This window comes from Hibiscus syriacus, unplaced genomic scaffold (assembly GCF_006381635.1).
Source record: "Hibiscus syriacus cultivar Baekdansim isolate YM2019G1 unplaced genomic scaffold, ASM638163v2 tig00116997_pilon, whole genome shotgun sequence".
Taxonomy (NCBI): domain Eukaryota; kingdom Viridiplantae; phylum Streptophyta; class Magnoliopsida; order Malvales; family Malvaceae; genus Hibiscus; species Hibiscus syriacus.
This window is the reverse complement of record NW_024063513.1, coordinates 2883134-2906130: the sequence shown is the minus strand read 5'-3', so window position 1 is coordinate 2906130 and position 22997 is coordinate 2883134. Positions and strand designations below refer to the sequence as shown.

At 33.3% G+C, this 22997-nt stretch overlaps 4 protein-coding genes across 5 annotated transcripts; 2 read left to right on the top strand and 2 right to left on the bottom strand.

Annotated features, from left to right (window-relative positions):
• Nucleotides 1–23: 23 nt before the first annotated feature.
• On the bottom strand, nucleotides 24–3821 carry LOC120194217 (protein SODIUM POTASSIUM ROOT DEFECTIVE 3-like). Of its 2 annotated transcripts, XM_039196599.1 has the most exons (4): nucleotides 3263–3821; nucleotides 3091–3166; nucleotides 2808–2979; nucleotides 24–61 (listed from the first exon to the last, which is right to left on the bottom strand). In XM_039196599.1, the coding sequence occupies exons 1-3, from the start codon at nucleotides 3671–3673 to the stop codon at nucleotides 2816–2818; spliced, it is 651 nt and encodes a 216-aa protein (XP_039052530.1). In that variant the 5' UTR covers nucleotides 3674–3821; the 3' UTR covers nucleotides 24–61; nucleotides 2808–2815. The 2 variants fall into 2 exon arrangements, with proteins under 2 accessions (XP_039052530.1, XP_039052529.1); XM_039196598.1 differs by lacking the exon at nucleotides 24–61 and having other exon boundaries at nucleotides 2798–2979.
• Nucleotides 3822–9070: 5249 nt separating this feature from the next.
• LOC120194061 (exocyst complex component EXO70H1-like) lies at nucleotides 9071–11187 on the top strand. The gene has a single exon (XM_039196464.1). It carries the CDS (start codon nucleotides 9212–9214, stop codon nucleotides 11063–11065), a length of 1854 nt encoding a protein of 617 aa, XP_039052395.1. The 5' UTR covers nucleotides 9071–9211; the 3' UTR covers nucleotides 11066–11187.
• A 6143-nt stretch (nucleotides 11188–17330) lies between these two features.
• Nucleotides 17331–18799, top strand: LOC120194095 (3-ketoacyl-CoA synthase 12-like). Its single transcript, XM_039196490.1, has one exon. It carries the CDS (start codon nucleotides 17368–17370, stop codon nucleotides 18745–18747), a length of 1380 nt encoding a protein of 459 aa, XP_039052421.1. The 5' UTR covers nucleotides 17331–17367; the 3' UTR covers nucleotides 18748–18799.
• Nucleotides 18800–21117: 2318 nt separating this feature from the next.
• Nucleotides 21118–22802, bottom strand: LOC120193929 (probable LRR receptor-like serine/threonine-protein kinase At1g05700). The gene is made up of 7 exons (XM_039196351.1): nucleotides 22683–22802; nucleotides 22112–22586; nucleotides 21881–22013; nucleotides 21715–21783; nucleotides 21550–21610; nucleotides 21392–21463; nucleotides 21118–21309 (listed from the first exon to the last, which is right to left on the bottom strand). Exons 2-6 carry the CDS (start codon nucleotides 22557–22559, stop codon nucleotides 21452–21454), a joined length of 723 nt encoding a protein of 240 aa, XP_039052282.1. The 5' UTR covers nucleotides 22560–22586; nucleotides 22683–22802; the 3' UTR covers nucleotides 21118–21309; nucleotides 21392–21451.
• Between the last annotated feature and the right edge of the window lie 195 nt (nucleotides 22803–22997).

Below are 22997 nucleotides of genomic sequence, written 5' to 3'. Positions count from 1 at the left end.
CCCCTACAACTCTTTGGTCGCTCCTTCACTTTGCCCTTACAATTCTTTTTTTTTTTTTCCTTCTTTTTCTAGGATATTTATCAATTTCCAACTCAAATTTCTTCTTCCCTCCTAGTTTTTATTATTTGATTAATTATGAATAATATGAAAATTTAGCTAAAGGTTTAAATTATGCAAGAAGAGATTTTATGGTATGTTTGTTTGGTTGTAATTGGTTTTCCGGAAAATGAATTATTGGAATTTGAATTATTGGAACTGAAAAATGAATTATTGGAATTTGAATTTTGGAAAATGAATTATTGGAATTTGAATTCTGGAAAATGAATTATATTTCTGGAAAACGTTTTCCAGAAAATGTTTTCCATAAAATGAATTACATTTTTCTGAAAAAAAAAACATCTGGAAAACGTTTTATGATGTTTGGAAGATGTTATTTAAACATTTTTTCTACTAGTTGAAGAGTTTTTTAAAAATTATTTATTACAAATATTAAATATAATAAATAATATTATTTATCATAAAACTTAATATTATTATTTTAAAATATTAAATAATTTATTTATTATTATTAATATTATTAAAAAAAACATCTGGAAACGTTTGATGATGTTTGGAAGATGTTATTTAAAACATTTTTCTACTAGTTGAAGAGTTTTTTAAAAATATTTATTACAAATATTAAATATAATAATATATTTATCATAAAACTTAATATTTTTTTAAAATATTAACATTTTTATTTATTATATCTTATTTTTGTATATTTTAGAGAAATAAAATATTATAAATTATATTATTTTTAGTAAAGTAATAGTGTTATTATTTTAAAATATTATTAGTATATGTTAATTCTTTATTATATTTTTTTAAATATATAATACTTATTCCTTATTATATATACAAATTATTATAATTATTAAAATAAAAATATATATCTTATTTTATATTCTTTTTATCTCCTATTTCTTTATATTATTATCTAATTTAATATATATTTTGATGAAAATGATATTTTTTATTCATATATTTATAAAATGGTTTGAGTATTTCTTTGTAGTGAAAAGTTCAGAAAATGACTTACGGAAAATGAATCCGTAAGTCATTTTACAGAAAACACAAAGGAAATTCTGTTACTAGAAAAATGAATTACATTTCGGAAAACCAATTACGTGAAACAAACATGGGAAAACATTTTCCGGAAAACAAATTACGTAAAACAAACACGGAAAATATTTTCCGGAAAACGAATTACGTGAAACAAAAACGAGAATTCGGGAAAAACCAATTCCGTAATTCCAATTATGACAAACAAACACACCCTTAATGTCATAGGAATTACAAATTACAATAATTGAGCAAATTAATAATTTAGTATTTTTCACAAAGTTGAATCATATATAACCAATTTATTAGCAACCTTAATATCATATCATATGCAATTTTTTAATATAGAAAAAGAAAGTTCTTAAAATAAATATTTAGTCGCAGAATCCTTGTTACCTTTTTTTCTAGTATTTTCTTTTTGCTGCCGTCCAAACTTGGTAAAAATAAATGAAGGGCAAAGCATTAAGACCAGGTGAAGAAACAGTAGTAGTTACTTTTCAAGCCATTAATGTGATGAGAAAATTGGAATTTTTCTCATCTGCTCACCTACCCAATTACTATCTCTTTTCCCTTTTGTCCAATTCAATAATAATGACTCATGAAAGAAAACGAAGATCAAGAAACAATGTGATGTTTATTTATTTATTTTTATAAAAAGATAACAGTTGATGATGATGGAAAGAAACATCTAGTAAATCTTGACATATTATTTATAATAGATTTAATAGAAATCATATAAAAACTATTGAAATCTTTTTTTTAGTTTTAATTACCATGTGATTTAAGTTTCCTTTTATATACTTATCTTCCAATGGTTGGTCCTTGCCAAGGGAAAAATAAGGGCAAATATGCCTAGCTTTTGGCTCCTCAACTTGAAGTTGTAGTTGAAGGTCAATCCATTTCCTAATCTATCTCTTTCAAGAATAAAGGCAAGCTATTCTCCATATTTATTTCTTCTGTAGTGAACCTTTAGCAGCCTTGTTTGACCAACACCACCTCCAAAGGTGGTGTGGGGATTGCAGAAGGTCATATCTTCATCGTTTCGGATAATAATTAATGAATGATTAGAGATTTAATCCATAATAATATTATTTTAATAAATCGCATCGCGAGTAAACAAAAGCAAAATTTGAAAGAACAACAGATGTTGAGTTTTGAGTTCATGTTAAGCCAATTGGAAGAATGTACAACTCACCCACTAGATTCTCGGTCCATCCAGAAGACAGGAGAAAAAGGATACAATAATTCTGTCCCACCTTAGAATTTCTCTTCTGCCACTAGCTAGGGTTCAAACAATCACACCACGGCTACTCGTCACCCTAAATTGTTTATCATGCTCTCCTTATAATTGCACTCATCTTTACTATCACTCGACGGATTCATGCTTGGGGACCAGTTATTTTGTAACTTTGTTTGATCCGAATCATATATGATGAAACTCTTTTCAGACATTCCCCCCAAATTTCGCTTTCTATAACCATTTACAATCGCAAACTGTCAGATATGGAGATCAGAAATTGAAATGATTAGAAAAACACAAAAGCAACATACAAAGGGTTAATAATAATTTTCACAACAATATCTGCCAAGAATAAACCTTACATTTGATTAATTTATATTACAGTTCAAATGTTGATTGGTATCTAAGTACATGGTGAACCATTCCATTTAAAAGAAAGAAAGAAAACCCTGTTTTCCCCTATCTTTTGAATCAGTAACTCATTTTCACCATTGGAGAAAATTGAGATGGTGCAGTAGATGGCCATAACTGAGCACTCTTCACCCTTGACACGCTTGCTAGAACGCTTGAGGGAGTTACATCCCCTCTTACTGTCAGTTTCTTTGTGGGTAAATCTATACTGAATGATGTCACTCCTGCAGAAAAAAAAAAGTAGGAAAAAAACCATGGCTTACTGCAATTTCTTTATGATCAAAACCACTAAACTAGCTAGGGTTTCCAGTTTATTTTTAGTCAGTGATTCTCACCTTCCATTTTGGAGATATGTTTTCTTAATTTTCCTTCACATCCTTTGCAATGGATTGAAACCCACAATACCACGACCTGTTATTTTCAAGTAGAAATTAACGTGAAATCCAACCTTTACTTCGTAGCTGTTTTTAACGATCAAATGAACAAGAAGAGAGATTAAAGACATACCTGGTCGTGAGACCGAGCAGATGAAGAAGACTTTAAAGCAGGAGAAGAATTGTGGTTGGAGCTTTCATGCAGCTTAGGTTTTGCGGGTTGAGAAGTAGGAACCGATGGCGAGAAATCAATAAAGGGTCTATCACTTAGAAGACATGTAGACGAACCCGGAGAGCTTTTTAGATCATAAATATCAGCCGAGCTTTTCCGACGTACATCACTTGGCTTAACACTGTTCTTCCTACTCTTTTCATGGCAACGCCTGGGAATTATAGGCAATTGAGATGAATTACAAGGTGCATAAGGCTTAGAATTCTGGCGATCGATACGCCTATGGCCATGGCGGACCATGGAACGGTGGTCCACGCTTGAGCAGATGGCTGTTGAAGCTTGAGAAGCACAAAAAATATCCATTCCTTTCATGTTTGGAGAACCGAGGGAGGGAGAGAATCACGTTTTGCTTAAGATGAATATATGCTATGGTTTTGATGAAGAATAACTAGAAAAATGAGAGTTGAGGAAGAAAGGACCTTCATAATAAGGCCAACTAATATGCTTTTAAAGTAGGTGGGTGGTGAGGGAGACATGCACGGAAAAAAGGGGGTAAAAGAAAAGGAACCAAGCAGCTAGCTACGCCCCATTGCTGAAGACTTGATTAATCAACAGCCTGGAAAATAATTTATCTTTAAAGATGTGATTAGCTTTACATTATTTAAGCCTGAATTCGTAACTATGTTTCATTGTTTCTTTTAATATGCCTACCTCCCTCTTGATTTCATTATTCCACAGTCATGAACTAGAAAGCTGAAACATGGCTTTTTTGCATGATTATGGGAAAATCATAGCTTAAAGATTATGATAAAGATTGATATCAACAGAGTTTGCATAAAATCATAAGCTTATCCCACAATCTATTAATCCATTTCTATTGTTCGGAAGCTGGAAGACGAAGTGGTTAAGCACAGATTTTAGTAACAAATAATGTTTTGTATTGCCGTTAAAATGAGAAGGTTAAAAGAAGACACATGTCAAAAAATGATAAGTGGGACACAATCAGGGGCATGGTAAGGGGTAGAAGATTAAATTTTTGTTCGTTTTATAAATGAACATTGAATAGTTAAGATGACCCGGGTCGATTTATACTACATTTATAAATTAATCCAAGTTTATTTCATATGCATATTTAATTAGGTACCTTATACATGATTGTTAATGGAAAAGGACCCACTTCATTTGTTCTCGTTTTCATTGTCGTGTTTTTGTGTGGCCTATAACTTTGCGTAAAGCATACCATGATGATCAGTTAAATTATTCATCAAAATCTTGCAGTCTATGTAATATATAACATTATTACATATTCTAGGTAACCAAAGTTCAAGAAGACCGTATCTTGTTGAACACTTGAACCTAACTAGTGCCTAAATTCTGGCTTTACAATCAAGATCGGACAAAGCAATGATCGGATAAATTAAAGAAAAACAGGCAATTATGAAGAACAGTAGGCATTGAGATAAGGTCTGTTTCATAAAAACATGTGATATAGTACTAGTGGCGTTAATGGACTGTTGAAAATTACTATGATGTCGTGTCAATCCAGAGTGTTGGAGTTAGATTGTTGTAATGATTATGCCACGGAAATGGATGAGGTGTTTTCCACCAGAAGGCTCGTGGTCGTGAGTCGAAGGGCCCCTTCTTGCAAGACAATGAGTTGATTTTGGAGATGTTGGTCATTTATTGTCATTAATTGCAACCTGATTAACATTTGTATGGACCAGTCTATAATTATCAACTTGGCCTCTCCCACTCATCTGATGCCTTTGCAGTCTAGGTTACATTTCGTAACTAGCTAAATACTATCTCCGTTTAACTATCTCCCTGTTCAGTTGTGATTTGGGAATATTTATAGCGGTATTTAATTCAGAGCATCAAATATAGAACTATTATATCTATTTGTAGTTAGTAGGGTAAAAAGTCTTGAAAGTCATATCTTAAATCTGCTATAATAGATTATATGGGTCTGTCATGAGTCTTGTCCGATATAAATGCCTTGTCTATACGTTGTACGTTATCAAAATGTTGAAGCTCTCGTTCCTTGAAAGTAAGAAATTGATATACGAAAAATTTTATCTATTATTTTTATAAAAAAAATATCATCTCCAAAATTATAACAAACTCCATAAAATATATCATTGTATTTGATGGATAACATATTTACTACCTGTTGAAGTAAGCATGATGATTCCACTTGTCTCTTCTTTTAATTTCTTTTTGGAAATCAGCAATCTGCTCTAAACCCTTATCCATCACAATTCTGTAGGTCTCCCTAATTTAAATCCTTTCCCTTTCCATAATAACGCGTTTAAAGATGTTTCCTTTAGTTAATTAAAATAACAGATCAAGGATTAGTTAATTTTTCTCCTTCTCTGTTTTTCTTTCTTCACAAAGTGTTCTTTCCGAACCTTACACCGTAGGAAATAAAGCATGTTTCCAGGCAGTTTTATTTAGTGCACATAATTGATTGAATCAACCGCAATCAATATAAAACAACAAATAGAAAATTAAGAATAATTCTTAGTTGATTTTTATAGACCTCTAAATGAAATTGAATTTTTCAGAAATCTATTTCAAAATCAATGATTTTTTTATTAATAAAAACAAAGCCCGTCTATTATATGTTCTATACATTTACTAATTAAATTAATCAAAAATATGATTAATTATATCTTCTAGACCTTTACTAGCTAGTTACTACCCGGAAAAGAAAAAGACATGCATAATTAAACTAACGGCATTCATTTTCATGGCAAATTCATCCAGAGTTGGTAATAGAAGAAATATAAATACACTTCGAAAGACCATTTGGAAAGTGAATGTCCCTCGGCGAGGGCGTGTTTTCCTATGGCTTATTAGCCATGAAAGGCTGCGAGAGAGTCCGCAATCAAATGCAGGGCGTGTAGTGAAGCAGTGGAGGCTGTGTAACATGTGCTTCGAATATGTGATCCAGCTATGGCAGTTTGGAAAAAGATTGATTAAACCCACAACTTCATCACGATGAATACCGAGGAATGAGAATTGGGATATTACTTGTTGGAAAATTTAATCGTGAAAAAATAATACATTTTCTAGGACGAGTTTGTAGTTTGCTATGTCTTGAGTGGGAAGTAGGCATTGAGCACATACGCTCCAGTAATGGAATAATTGAGTTGAAGAGAGGATATACATTTTAGTTGGAATGCTGCAAATGAATCGATTATCCATAGCTTAATTTTTTTATTCCCAGTTTCAAACAAAAAAAACATAGACCATTTTTTTAAAATTACCATTATTAAGTTTCTCATATTTTTAATAAAAAAATTGCTATATTTATTATGAGTAAAAAATATTTTTATATATAAAACAATATATATTTTCAAAATTTTATTAAAATAACTAAGAATGGTATGGTAAAACATTATATATTAATTACTGGATATTTAATTATTTGTTTATATAAAGATTAGATAAAAATATATAAAAAATACTTATATACATGTTAAACTGTATTAAATCTTTTAAAAGTGATATTTTATTTTATAGGAAAAGGTAATAACATAATAAAGACAGAAAGAATAATATTTTTTATATCTTTTAATTGAATTAATATTTTACTAATATATTAAAATTAAATATTAAAATAAAAATCTTAAAGTATATTATTCTGAATATATATATATATATATATATATATATATATATTTAATTTTAAAAGATTATAAATAATTTAGATATTATATAAAAAGGTAAAGTTCACAAATGGTCTCCGACTATAGGGTATTGTTTTATTAAGTCTCTTGACTATTAGAAAGTTATAAAATAATCATCCGACTACAAAATATTGCTTTATTAAGTCCCTCAACTATTAAAAGTTAAAAAATAGATTCATTATGTTTCAAAGTCGTCCTTTTCTGTTAAAAAATTGGCGATTGTCTAAATTGGGTGTTAGCATGATGATTGAGATATGATAGTTGTTTGAGATTTCAATATTAGATTTTATCATGTCATAGTCAGTAGGTTAACGTTCAACTCAGAATATCGCCATTTTTTTAACAAAAAATGACTAGTTTGAAACGTAATGAATAGTTGTATGACCATTTTATAACTTGTATTAGTTAAAGGACTCAACAAATAACACTCTATAATCGGAGGATTATTTTGTAACTTTTAATAAGTCTAAAGACTTAATAAAATAGTACCCTATAGTCGAGAGTCTATTTGTGTACTTTAGCCCATTAAAACTAACATTAAAACAGAGCACAAATAGTTGAAGAAACGCGGTCTCATAACTTGATCGAAATAGATAACAATTATGAATTGCAACAAGCAAAGATGGGCTTCCTAAGTTTGTAATCTGGACTCTGAAACTATTGGATCATATTCCACTCCAATCAATCAATAATCAGTTAATTTAATAGATTGAAATATTAAAAGATTAAATAAAATCTTAATATTTTGGATAAAAAAAATATTAGATTAAAATATAATTATTTATCGATAATTAAATTAAAAAAATAAATATTTTGGCAAAAGAACCTGTCATTATCAGCCTATTTAAAGTACACAATTTGTGAAAACGGGAAAAGCAAGCAATAATAAAATGAAGTCGTCATTTTCCGCCGCGTACCTCTTCGCCACCTTCCCATTTTCAACTTCCGATTGCCTACCTGAACCGCCACTTTCCTTCTATAACTATCTCGATGTGTAACATTAGCAAAAGAAATGAAATCGATACATTTATTATTTTAATTCAATAAACATGAAAAAAAATCTTAATTGATGGTTGTGGACCACCTAAATAAATTCAAACTTTCAAAATCAATTGCTTTTTTATTACTGAAAACTAAGCTTCCACCTTCCTTTGTGTCATTCAAACCACAAAAACAAATCATTTATATATTCTAGACCTTCACTAATTACTACCCCAATACGAACGAGAAATATAATTAAACAAATGACATTCATTTTCATTGCAACTCATCAAGAATCAATTATAGAAGAATGATAAATTCGATGTAATAATTGCAATCAACCAAGATCACTGAATAAGAGTAAATTATTGTTCATCAATATGAATCATAGTTTAAATTTTATATTATTCATCTACTGTTTCATAATTGTAATTATAAAAAATGAAGCTTGATGAAGTAATGCGGTACGAAGGAGTAATGTTACTCATATGCAGATCAAATTGGATAGCGGTTTGCATTGAAAATGTTCACGTGCGATATTCTTAATATACGGTTAAAAAAAGACGTTACCGGTTTTGTTATTATTTAAATAAAAAAACTGGCAAAAGATGACCGGAAATATTATTAGACGCTATTGATTTTGTTATTATTTGGTGTTTTATTGAATTTGGTAAAACGCTATCGATTTTGTTATTTTTTCTATCGATTTTATTATTGTTGGACACTTTTACCGAAAATACTTTAGGTTACTGATTTTAACATTTAAATAATAAGAAAACCAATAACACTTTATTTTAATCTTATATTAAGGCGTGCAGGTAGAACTTCCTGTTTTGCATTGAACAATCAATTAAAGATCTTGGAGTCTGAACTCTGGAACTATCGGCCCATCTTACTATTTTCATGAAAGAACGGGTCATTATCAACCTATTAAGTAAGAGTATCTGATTAATTAATGACGAAAGAAAAGCAAGCAATTGTCATTTTCGGGTGTTCCACCGCGTTCAAAGCTTACCTGCTCACCCCCTTCGCAGTTTGCCTGGTTGAAACCGCCCTTTACACCTATATCATGGCTATTTCCTTCCTACAGCTTTCTCTTCAAAGTAGTCCCCAATTTCCCTAACTCTCGGTTCCCACATAGTTATTGGTTTTCTGTTTCCTTTGAGTCATCATCGAACTCCGTCCATTCATCTTGTTTATAAGAACGGCTGATTTGTGTTGTACGCCAAGAAAAGGAATGTGGACCACCTTATTCAAATCACCACCATCTCCCACCAGGATGAATCCACCTTCTTCACTTCACCTTGCTTTTTCAGAGTCATCAATGGAAGAAAATATTGAATCTGCCGAATTTATCATCACTAAATGGGATTCCTTGTCCGATAACGAAGACTCCTTCTGTAACACGGCTTCTCCTTTCACCGATGACAACAAGGAAGAAGCGAAACAGTATTTGTCTTCCATTAGGGGTCTGCAAAAAGCTATGCACTACTTGGTTTCACATCAAGCAAGTTCCGAGAAGCTTGACCGAGCTCACACACTGATGCAAACCTCCATGAAACGGCTCGAGAATGAGTTTTACCGGATTTTGAAGTCTAATCGGTTTTATCTTGATCCGGAATCCTGTTCTACTCTCTTGTCCTCTATACGATTGGCTCCCAGGTCAAGCTTTTCAGACTTGGAAAAATACGAGTCTGAGAACGAGATTGAGTCACTCCCAGAAGCCCAGCGAGTGTCGTTGGCTGCAATAGAGGATTTAAGAGCCATTGCGGAGGTCATGATAAAATCAGGGTACGCCAAGGAATGTATCAAAGTATATAAAATTATCCGGAAATCGTTCGTCGATGAAGCACTTAACAGTCTCGGAGTTGACAGGACTTTGAACTTACAGAAGATTCGGAAGATGGATTGGGAAGTTTTGGAGATTAAAATCAAGAATTGGACGTACGCTATTAAAACGGCCGCTAAAACGCTGTTTTCCGGGGAGAGAATTCTCAGCGATAAAGTATTCTCTATTGCGCCTGCTATGGGGGACTCTTGCTTGACGGAAATCTCGAAAGAAGGAGCTTTTGCTCTGTTTGAGTTCCCAGAGAATGTGGCCAAGTGCAAGAAAACTCCCGAGAAAATGTTCTGTTTCTTGGATTTATATGAAGCGGTTTCCAATCATTGGCCCGAGATTGAATCAATGTTCAGCTCTGAATCAGCTTCAACCGTCCGATCAACCGCTAGTAACTCCTTAATCAAGATTGGTGACGCCGTTCGAACCATGTTAACGAGCTTCGAAAAGGCAATTCAAAAGGATACGTCCAAATCAACGGTTCCCGGAGGGGGGATCCACCCTCTCACACGTTACGTAATGAATTACCTCTCTTTGCTTACCGATTACAGCGAGATTCTCCCCGTCATCGTCGCAGATTGGCCGTTAACGATCCCGTCACCCTTACCGCAGCCCTTCTTTGGCAACCCCGACAGCGAGGAGAGCATTTCATCGCCGGTTTCAGTCCGGCTAGCTTGGCTTATCCTCCTCTTGCTCTGTAAACTCGACGGGAAAGCTACGATGTACAAGGACGTGGCGCTATCTTATTTGTTCTTGGCAAACAATCTCCAGTACGTTGTCGGAAAAGTCCGTCAATCGAATCTGAATATTCTCCTCGGTGACGAGTGGGTGGCGAAGCAGGAACAGAAAGTTAGACAATACGCTTCGAATTACGTGAGAATGGGATGGAGCAAAGTGTTTGCGTCACTTCCCGAAAATCCAACGGCTGAGATCCCAATCGATCAAGTGAAAGATCATTTCAGAAAATTTAATTCGGCTTTTGAAGAGGCCTATACGAAACAGACTTCTTGGGTCGTACCCGACCCAGGACTCCGAGACGATATAAAAATCTCGTTGGCGAGGCGGATAGTACCGATCTACAAGGAGTTTTACGAGAAGTACGGAGGAAAGCACCTGAGGAAAGAAATGTGGGCTGACTCACTTGTCAGATACACCCATGATGATTTGGGAAATTACTGGTCGCATTTGCTCAATGGGAGCGCAAGTTCGGGGAATGTTATGTCAAGTTCAAGCCACGGTGGGCGGAGTCGTTGAACCGATCCTATTTTAGCGGAGAAAGATTCACCGGCGACTTTGGTCTATACAGGCTCCTGTACAAAGAGGTTTTTGTAAGAAACTGATTGACACGTGTATAAAGAAAATCTTAATTTAATTCACCAATCTTTTATTTTATTTTTATATGTTTGACATCTTCTCTTGTGACTTACTTACCAACAAATTCGATTTTAAATGTCGAATTATATTTTGTTGTCTCGTTATTACCCTACTTAAATTTAGATTTTATATTTTCATTTCTATTATATCCTTAGCAATAATGTTATCACGAATTTCAAAGAACTGGCAGCTGAGTTTCATTCATGTACCCCGAGAAAGGAATCGAGTAGTGGATTGTATAGCACGGCTGGCTTGGTCAAGCGTTTCTGCATTCAACAGTTACCAGAATCCATCAGAGGTTGTTGCAGAGTTGGTTCGAGAGTAAGCGAGGACCGCACACTGCTGAAGTGTAGACGATAGGAGTTAGTTTTTCCTTTTCCTCGGAAAAAAAAAACATAATATCATAAATATTAATTAGGAATAGTCATAAATCGTGTTTAAGTTTATATTCATCCAAATTCAAAATAAAAATAGAAAAATTTCGCTTGCATTTGATTCATTTCATATTTAGGAATGGATATTTATTTATTTATTTTATTTTTTGGTAAACAATGGGAAAAGCTAGCATGGGAGGCTATTAAGCTTGGTCAGCAATGCCTTCCATTTGCAGAAACGTTCCAACGAAACTGGAGGCTCTGTGAACCAACAGCATTCCAAATTCTGATGCAAAGCCATTTTAGCCATTTTGTTTGCGAGCATATTACTTTCACGATTTACGTGTTGAATTTCTACTCTCCAATTCCTTTGGAGATAGCCTGCAATATGAGCTACGATCAAGAGCTGATGATGATCTTCTTTGTACTGATTCACTGGCCGAACAACATCCAAATTATCACATTCAACGATCACCTGAGGCACACCAATCTCCCAAACACAACTCAGACCAACCAGTATGTCCCACAACTTCGCTTCTACTATTGAACAGATTCCAATAAATTTAGAAAAACCATGAATCCAATTCCCATTGGAGTTCGTTACAACGCCCCACAAGAAGCTAATCCGGTTTCCTTGTTTCTAGTCCCGTCCGAATTCATCTTACACCAGTCCCTCGGGGGAGGACTCCACCCGCCTGTTTTCGGTAATGAGAGAGAGACCTCTGAAACATCTCTTCTCAATTTTCGCTCTAATGGCATTGCAAGTGATCTCTTTCAAGTTCCTACACCGAACAATCAAGGATCTATTGTCAAAAATAGGAGCATAAAAAACAACAGAATTCCTATTGAGCCATAAATTCCATACTATTGCACCGAAAAAAATATTCCAGTCTTAAGTTTCTGTCGATCCATGTCCTTGAAATCCCGAAAACCATCTCTTTTAACCAAGTTGCGCCGGACTGCTATTGCCGCTAGATATCGCCTTAAAATGTGATCAGTATCCTCAGTCGGATAGAGAGGCAATTGGGACAGCTACGATTCAATGTAAAATTTGACTTAATTCTAGATTAAAATTCGCAGATTTTATCTAAATATATATAAAATGTTATTCTTAATAAATAAAATAAAAAGTTAAATAAAAATAAAAATATAAAAATTATTATTATTACCTTTAAATATATGAATGATAATTATGATATTATCTCAAATTAGATTAAATCAAAATTTTCACCTTAAATTTAAATTTGATCGTTCTTATTTTAGAGAAATTATTAAATGAACTCGGCTCACTACGTCATCCGTGATCTAAACCAATAAAGCTCATCCACCTCAAGGTAACTTCCAAATAACTATTTACTTTCTTTTTACATGTAGGAAAGATGTGAACATTCACCTAAAAAAAATGAGGTGAATGTAGGGATGGGCATGTGACCCGAACCCGATGGGTTCTGACCCGATTGGGTTGGGTTTTTAAAAATAATTCGGGTTCGGGTTGGGTCTTGTCGGGTTTTTTTAAATGTGATGTTCGGGTCAGGTTTGGGTTTAGGGTGAAAAACACCCGACCCGACCCGAAAAAATAATAATTTTACCTTATATTTAGGAATAATTACAATAATATCCCTCTATATATTATTTTTTTTTCAAATTAAGTCACTGTTTTTATTGAATAGTTTTTTTTTTATTTCGGGTCGGGTCGAGTTTTTAAGTTATATATCGGGTCGGGTGAAATCTTGTTTCGGTCGGGTCAGGTCGGATCTCAGGTGGGCCAAAAACCCGACCCATGCCCATCCCTATGTGAATGGACCTTATTGGTTTGAACCACGAGTGACGTCGTGAGCCGAATCCATATAATATTTTTTTCCTTTTTGTGCCCTTCAAAAAATCTAACTCAATCTGATTTAAATACACATTTTTACAATAAAAAATAACTCAATTTAATAAATTGAATCAAACTTATCAAATTCAGATAAAATACCATTCCTAATATTGATGTGTGTATATGAATTTCAAAACTTTTATTATTGATATTTGGTTAAAACGAGTTACATGTTTGTTTGTTGATAAGCCTTGGGGCCTTTGGGAATGGGTTAGTGTTGGGGCTTGGGAAATGGGTTAGTCGAAACATAAACTCGTTTATTATTATATTTGCAACAATTATTTTAATTAAAAATTTTCATTAAAAATTATTTAATTTTTAAAAAAATAAAATTCAATATTATTAATAGTATAAAAAATTATTATACTACACTGATTTTATTGACCCAAATTTCATACACGCAAATCTAACATATCAACTTAAGTTTTATAAATGTAATCGTATATAATAATTTATAAAAAATCTAATAATTCTTATTCAAATATAAAATATCATTTATTTACATTACTAGTAAATATAATTAACTTATTAAAAAAAGTATGCCTCATAATTTTTTAATTAAATTAAAATGATTATAAAATAATGTTTATTTTAAATACTCTTATTAAAATTGATGCAAACCAAACTGTTACATAAAACGTGTTTGAGTGATTCATGACATCCTTCGGTCAATGACAGACGTCACAACATCGACCGATCAAATAATATTCTTTAGTTTAATTGGTCGCTTTTAATAGCTTGAAACTCTTAGCAAAGGCATTGCGTAGCTAATTCAACCACAACTCCAAGGCTAGCTTAGGTAGGAGTACGGGTGTTGAAATTCGGATATCGCATCTTATTCAATTCGATTCAAAATTTGAATATCCAAAAATATTGAATATTTAAAATAGTAATATCTATCTGATCTTAAAAAATCGGATATTTAATATTTTGGATATCCGAATTTTCATATAGGATATCAGAATATTTAAATCTGAATTTAAAATTTAATTTTATAAAGAAATAATTTCAAATTTTAAATTTTATGATTTAATGAAACTTATTCGACACTTCTAGTATATTTTTTATATATATTTAATCACTCGCCCACAATAAATAATTAAATATTTTGATTTTTATTGGGTTAGAGTTTTACTTATTTATTAGACTAAATAGTATCTAAATCTAAAAACTAAATATATTTTAGGATTTTCGGATAATTCGAAATTGAAATTTATCCAATCTGAATCTAATTTAATTTTTCAAAAAAAAATGGATATCTGATCTAAATTATCCAAAAATAAAAATATATCATGTATCTGAATTTTCAGATTGTGTCAACTGATTAACAAACCGGATCAATCGGATCAAATCTTTTTATACACCACTAGGTAGTAGGAGAAAGGTCCAACCAAAGCTCATGGACATGGGTCACTTATCCAAGTCTCGGAGTTAACCCATTTGATTGAAAGCCTGTTTTCCATTTGCTAGACACACCACCAAATGGGCCATAAACACCGCACTTCAAAAAGATGTTTTTTTTCCAGAGAAAATTTGGAAGATTTGCTTAACGTTTGATCTCACCTAAATTTATCCTAGAGGCCCATTGTTTGTAATGTTAAAATATTAACTTTTTTAAATATATTCTAAAATTAAAAGGAGATGAAAAATAAATTTTAAAAGATTGATGGAGAAACATAATAAAAGTTGCAAGCCAATATTGACGTGGAAAAATTAGGAAAGGAAAATATACGTGAAGCATTCAATGCATGGGCTGTTAGAATCACGGACACTTGTCCATGAGGGCGTGGTAGTAGTTGTAAAAATGCAACCATCACAACCCAAAAGAGATACCGAGTCTATATGTGTATTCATTTTATAAGCTTTTTGCTGTGTCACACGATATTTCAATGCCTGGATGTAAAGATATATTTCACCACTCGGCAGATCGATGGAAGGTTTCCAAACAACCAATAGCGAATCTAAAAATTAAAAAATGAGATCTAAATTTTTAATATTCTAAAATTTTGGGTATACAAGACTCCTTATTTTTTTCCTTTCCCTTATCAAATTAAATTAAATTTAATAATTTTCTCAGAATAATAGGTATGCAATTGCTCCTTTTGGGAGCTGCATACATCTACCGCTGCAAGCAACTGTGGCAAATTCCAATATATGGCTGTAAATGATTTGGGTAATATAGTGACACGAAAATATTTTAGGTTGAAAGATATAAATTTTTAAAAAAAATATATTTTAAATTTATTTAAAATTAAATTAAATTATTAATAAAAATATAAAAGAAATAAATAAATTATAAGATGATTTAAATTTAGAAAAATATATGATTAGTTGATTACTCCAAACAGCCCCAATGCACGAAACCTCCAAACTAAGCAATAGCAGTCCAGGGTTCCACCACATATAAATACTAGTAATTGAAGGGACGGTATGAATAATTGAGTCATTCATGGGCCTTGTTGGGTCCCATGGATGAGTTTAATGATCAAGCACTACTTGCTGCCTTCCTCTTAATCACCCAACTATATTTGTTGGCTCTGAGGCTTTGACCTACATAATTCTACTGGGGCGGCTTCTTTTATTATTTAACCATATGTATCCCTACTAATATTATGTATGTCAAACGCAATAATCTCTTTCTCTATCTTTTTAATTAAATTAATGTAATTATAAAATAATATCTGTTATAAATATTTTTAACTATTTAATAATGAACTTTCAATCACCTTATTGCATTCGCTTGTAGTTCAAACACTTGTAGGAATAATAACGATTTCTTTAACCACTGAAGTAAGTTGGTTAGTGTATCTTTCTCTTTTTTAAATTAAATATTTTTAAATTTAAATTTAATCACTATAAATCATATGAAATATGAAATCAATATAACATAAGCATACAAAGCACGGATATTCGGGATATACATAAAATTAATTATTAAAGCATTATATACGTTTTTTAAAATATAAAAAGTTAACATTAACTAAACACTACTAAGTTGTATATATACATAAAAAATTCAAAATAAATAACCATGCAAAAATATATAGAAAATATAAGATAATTGATAAATAATACAAATATAACAAAAACATGTAAATTACTTTATGAAACAAAACATTATATATTCTAAAAAGAGATGATACGACATGAATAGACATAAAAATATACATATTTAAATATGTCAAAATGTACCCGGAATGAACTATTTACATGAAAGATTTGATATAAATTTTAATAGTTCAAATACAGGAAAGATATATTAAATTTTATGATATAAATTTAGGATAGAGTCTTTAGGGGATAAATTGTTTTAAGATTTAAGAAGTAATTAAATAAATGAATAGAGATGGAAATTTTAATTTTATTAATATTCAATTCTGTAGGACCTAAAATGTTGAGCTCGTTGATTGTGTCACGCGCTCAGAACCTTCAAATTCGGTGAGCTCTCCAGTCTCCTTAAACATGGCTATCCCTTTCTGTACTAGGCTAATACTCGCCTTGGTAGAAATAAACCTTATCGCATCAAATCTTGCATGTTCATTATCCTTGGCTTGGTCCTTCTCCTGGACTGCTTGGTTCGATTTAGACACTCCGCACCTTGTGAGGGTCCTTGCACCGGTAGCACTTTAATTGCTTCCTCTTTATCCTCAGCTTGACGGCTTCACTTACTATCTCACCGGTTTTCCCCTTGTGCTTGACTGCTTGACAGCCTTTCGACTTTATTATAAAGATTGATACGAAACCACGCAAATATATAGTTGGTAGGTGTAGATTGTCGAGTGATTGCAATTGGTCTTTAATCCTTTTCACACGTCGCCGGAGCGTTTTTCTCCTTTATAAGGGCCTTGAATCACTTTGATCTGTCATATCCCACATCGATCTAACTAAGTATAGCCTTCTTTTTCTTTGCCTTTATTTATTAGTTTTCTGTCATGGAGTTATTCTTTTTGCTGTTGAGCATTCCAATTTTGTACCTTTTCTTCATATTGTGTAAGTGGGTCAATGATTCGAGAGACCAACAATGTTACATTTTGGACTACAAATGTTACAAGCCGAGTGATGAAAGGATGGTCGGGACTGAATTCTGTGGGGAGGTTATAAAACGGAACAAGAACCTCGGACTCAACGAGTACAAGTTCTTGTTGAAAGCCATTGTGAGCTCCGGCATCGGAGAACAAACATATGCCCCTAGAATCATGTTTTCCGGCAGAGAAGAGTGTCCGAAATTGGAAGATGGAATCTTGGAAATGGAAGAGTTTTTCTGCGACAGCATCGGGAAGTTGTTATCAAGGGCTGGCATTTCTCCTCAGGAAATCGATCTCTTGGTCGTCAATATCTCCATGTTTGCCGCAGTTCCTTCTCTGTCTTCTCGAATCATAAATCACTACAAAATGCGATCAGACATCAAGTCTTTTAACTTAACTGCGATGGGGTGTAGTGCAAGTGTGATTTCCCTCGATATTATTCGTAATGTCTTCAAATCTTACAAGAACAAGTTCGCTTTGCTTGTAACATCGGAGTCGTTGAGTCCGAACTGGTACGCCGGCAACAACAGATCGATGATTCTCGCGAATTGTTTGTTCCGTTCGGGTGGCTGTGCTATACTTTTGACGAACAACAAGGCCTTAAAACATAAAGCAATGTTCAAACTGAAATGCTTGGTGAGAACACATCATGGAGCCATAGACGAGTCATATGATTGCTGTGTCCAAAAAGAAGACGATGAAGGACGGACGGGATTTCACCTTAGCAAAACCCTTCCAAAGGCCGCAACTCGTTCTTTAGTGGACAATTTAAGGACCATCACCCCAAAGATCCTGCCCACCCGTGAACTGCTTCGGTTCATGGTGGTTTCACTCGTTAAAAAATGGAACATCCGCCATGGTTCCACCCTTAAAGCGGGGGTGAACTTCAAGAGCGGAGTGGACCATTTCTGTATCCACACGGGAGGGAAAGCAGTGATCGATGGGATAGCAGCAAGCCTTGATTTGACTGATTATGATTTGGAGCCGGCTAGGATGACGCTGCATCGATATGGGAACACTTCAGCAAGTAGTCTCTGGTATGTTTTAGCATATATGGAAGCCAAGAAGAGGTTGAAGAAAGGGGACAGGGTTTTCATGATAAGCTTTGGTGCTGGGTTTAAATGCAACAGTTGTTTGTGGGAGGTTACGAGGGATTTAGGCGATGGGAATGTGTGGAAAGATGAAATCGACAGATACCCACCGAAGACATTGGTTAATCCTTACATGGAAAAGTATGGGTGGATTCAAGATGAAGACCCTAGCACCTTCAAAATCCCAGAGGATTAACAGTTTTAGAAAGGTAACCTCCAAAAATAAAACATTTTATAAATTTCACAATTGGATTTCTTTGTATACAGTAAATCCCCGGTTGGATTCATATACAATGATGAGAGTTTGTCGTTTTTATTATTATAATCTTGAAGTTAGTTTCTCATTCCTTAATTTATAGTTATACAAATCCGCATTTATTGTTGGTCCCTGAATTATTATTTATCTCATCTCAATACAATTATAGTTGATGTATGCTGCGTTTGCTTGACTTTGTGTTCTGGATTATTATGAGCTTTTTCCTTAATTAATAAATTGAGTTTCTGAGGGAGAAAACCAAAAACAAAAAACAAAACAAAAGGAAAGATAGAACCAGAAAAAAAAATCACATGACGTTATTACTTGATTTCATGAATTACTCAATGAAAGCAAATTACAAAATCTAATCATTTGATTTAATTAATGGAGAGGTTACAAAGTTTATCCACTTCCTTCGTTTTTAATATTTTAGTGGTTTGAGATGAATATTTTTTTAATAATATGGGACAAGTATAAAGAGTATATATTCAAATATAACTCTAATCATTTGACATTGAATGTTCATACCCCTGATATTTTTTGTGCTCGAACCCAATATTCAAGGAATAACAATAATTTCTTTACCACCAAGGTCACCTGGTACGTGTCGAATATAAAACTTAAAACTTCAATAATAGGTATTAAATAAATTAAATTGTAAAAATAAGTAAAAATAAATAAATTTATCTTTTTTCAGACCTCATTTCTGTTGCTAGCTTTTAATGTCACCTTTATAGCTTTGGTTCCTAAGATGTTTAATGTGTCAAGCCTTAAAGATTTTCTTTACCTGTTCATCAACCATTTAGCTTTATCTACTCGAATACGAGTGAGAGTGTACGTTTTGCCTTTCTTACCAAATGTTAGAAAACTGAACTGGATTTTGTACTAGACCGACCTCTGGTTCCCCAGTCGAATTGTTTGAACCCGGAACTTTCACCAATGTGATGTCTACTTTTGTTTCATTGATCATGATAACGTGATGTTAACTTTACTTTTTCCTGCTAAAGAAGAAAGAACACGACAAATCAAGATTGGAGCTTGGAAATTGGTACTAAGTTGGAGGTTTAGGCATTAAAGAATGATTGTCATTGTGTGAAGTGCCAACCAATTTTGTTCTCCGAACTTCAAGATATGAAAACAAAGGCATTTCCTTCAAATGTTAAAAGGATTATGTTTTATTTGTTTCAGCTATCATGTATTTGCTCAAGTATGATTAAGATTAGATGTACTTTCACCAATGTGATGTCTATTGTTATTTCATTCATCATGATAACATCTGGCATTAAGATTAGAATTAGTATTTGTAAAAAAATAATCAGATTCTTATTTTTTTTTTTTAAAGGTACAGGGAGCCTTAAAGCTTAAGCGAAGTTTGGGGCTTTAGTATGAATCTAATTAAAAATAGGGGGGGAACATGTTTTTAAGTAGTTATCAACATATTATGTAATCTAACTAAGAAAATGCAAACTCAAATGTCCTTGTTTTTATTCTTCTTACAAATATTTTGCAACAAGATAAACTCCTTTAAAGGGGAAAAACAATGTAACGCACAACTTAAGCTGTTTAAGATTATGGTGATCTAATAATTAATAGAATCGTTAAGAATCCTCTTCTTCATTATTATTTTGTTGATTGTTTTGATCAACGGGCTCTTGCTGGTCTTGGACTTGGACGTTGATCATGAAGTCATGAACCATGTTTTGGGCCATATTATTATTATTAGCTGCCATCTGCATTTGCGCTGGTCGAGGATTGCCGTAAGGCTTGTTGCCACCTCCTGCTTGCACTGCTGGAAAATAAACAGGGTGACGAAGTTTCTTAAACAAAGCTAAGCCCAGCCCCGTCCCTCAGCATGGGCAAAAGGGCACTCGTCCGAGACTCAACTTGCTCAGCACTAAAATTATAAATTTATATATAATTAAAAATGATAAATTATTTATTCAATTACTTATTTATTATTTTATTTCTGTTTTAACCATTCAATTATAATTATTTCTTCAAAATTATATTTAACTTTACATTTTATTTCTTTTTTGTTATTCATCATTAAAACATTATATGCGATGGTATAGTGATATTTTTAAATTATTTCCACTTAATTATTCTTTAATTTATTTTTTGTAATACTTTTTATTAGGGCCTGGCTAAGCCTAAAGTCATATGTCAAAGCCAGCTCCTTCTGGTTCAAGGAATCCCACTTGCATGCGTAAATGGTTGAATATTAGAAAGATCCAAGTAAGTTCAGTCGAAGTTTGCTTATTATTATACTAACCTGCATTACCGGCTGCAATGGCTTCCGATTTTCTCTTATGAAGAAGCAACGCACAAACCCCGGCAATAACCCAGAAAAGTACAAAAACTGGAATTGAGGTGCCAAGGATTACTGGTAGCTTGCTCTTTTTCTTGCCACTGCTCGAGGAGCCACCATAATCAGATGTATCTACACCACTCGCTGTTTTACACGATTTGCCAGAGGTGCATAAATCCGGATTGTCTGTAACACTGCTATTCAAACAATGAAAGAATTTGATAAAAAATGCAGTCTCTGGTATGACAATATTATAAAGAAATTTCGTTTACTTACACTAATTTTAACTTTTTGTTTTTCGATATCGTGGATGGAATTGGTCCACTGAAACCATTACTAGACAAGTTCCTGAACAAGGAAGAACATTTTCAGTTAAGCATCAAGAAAAATAGAAAAGGGCAAATCTGACAAAAAAAATCGTCAAGAAAACTCACAATTCTTAAGGTGCCTAGGAATTCTGGGATAGACCCGATTAGGCTGTTATTGTGCAAATCTCTACAATCAAAACAATATTAAATAATCTGAGATTAAAGAGATTTGATTATCTAATAACTAAACTTGAAGGTATGTGTGTGTGTGTGTGTGTGTATACAACTTACATGATCTCGAGGCTTGTCATGGAGCTAAAATCAGGAAGAAGACCAGATAAACCAAAGCTACCAAGATGCCTGAAAAATAACTAAACAAACCAAATGATAACTGATCATCAAACCTTTCAAGGAAAACCTAGAGAACTATTTTGAGCTTGAAGATTAATGAACTTACAATGCTGTTACTCGGGGTGTGGAACCAGAGGTGCAATTGATCCAATACCATGAATAGGGTGCAGGAAGACAAGGGTCACCACCCCAGTCTCCCAGTACATCAAATTCCCTTTGCAGTGCCACCAATCCGTCCACTACAATATATAGTACAAAAGAGTGAACAAAAGTTTAAAAATTTAACGTATGGATATAAGAAATATCAAGTAAATTTAATTATGCCTTGGATACCAACCATCATCACTGTTGGTTCCATCGGTTAGCTCATCGCTGACAGTAAAAACTTCCAGTGCATTGATAAGGGGAGGCAGTGTTGAATCAGATGTGGTTGCCAAAGTGAAGTTAGTTCTGGAAGAGGCAGTCTCGTTTGACAGGACCATCTCTCCTGCTTTTGCATAAACTGGGATGAAGGGTTTTGAGCTAGACTTTCCATCTATTCGGAGCTCGAACGATCTTATCTCGGTCGAATCGAGTACCGCAACTTCCGAAAAGTACATGTTAATGTAAATGGGAACTTCAGTCGTGGGAAGGTTAGTCGCTAATTGTATGGATGTGGAAGTGCTGTTAGAGGCAAATGCATTTTGAAACACGGCACTAGGAGGGCTATCGTCTAAACCAACTTCAGTGAATAATTCATCACTTGTAAGCACCGTGAACCAACAGCGTTGACGGCCGGAACCCATATTCTGTCGTAAAGATCGTCGGTAGACCTACAAGTACAAGAACAAGATGCAGCATGAGATCTATAAATACAGGGTTAAAAACAACAACATTAATTACATAAGTGAACGGCAAACAAAACACACCTAATGATTGCTTTGGTACCATAAGCAACCCTCCTCCTTAACATCAAAGCACGATACAGATCTAAATCCGAATACATTTTGGAGTCCAAGTCCCGAACTTCGATGGCCGATATAAAGGGAGACATGTTAGGAGCAGTCTGAGCTACGCATACACTAATGTTATCCGTCTTTGTGACATAAATAACCTCGTAGAAAACAAGTTGGTCACTTAAAGTCTCCACCGTAGCCCAGCGGTTCCCATCAAAATGTAGATCGAAACTTGGAGGTGATGATTTCCCATCATAGTTTCCATAAAAGAAATAAGCTCGGACAAGA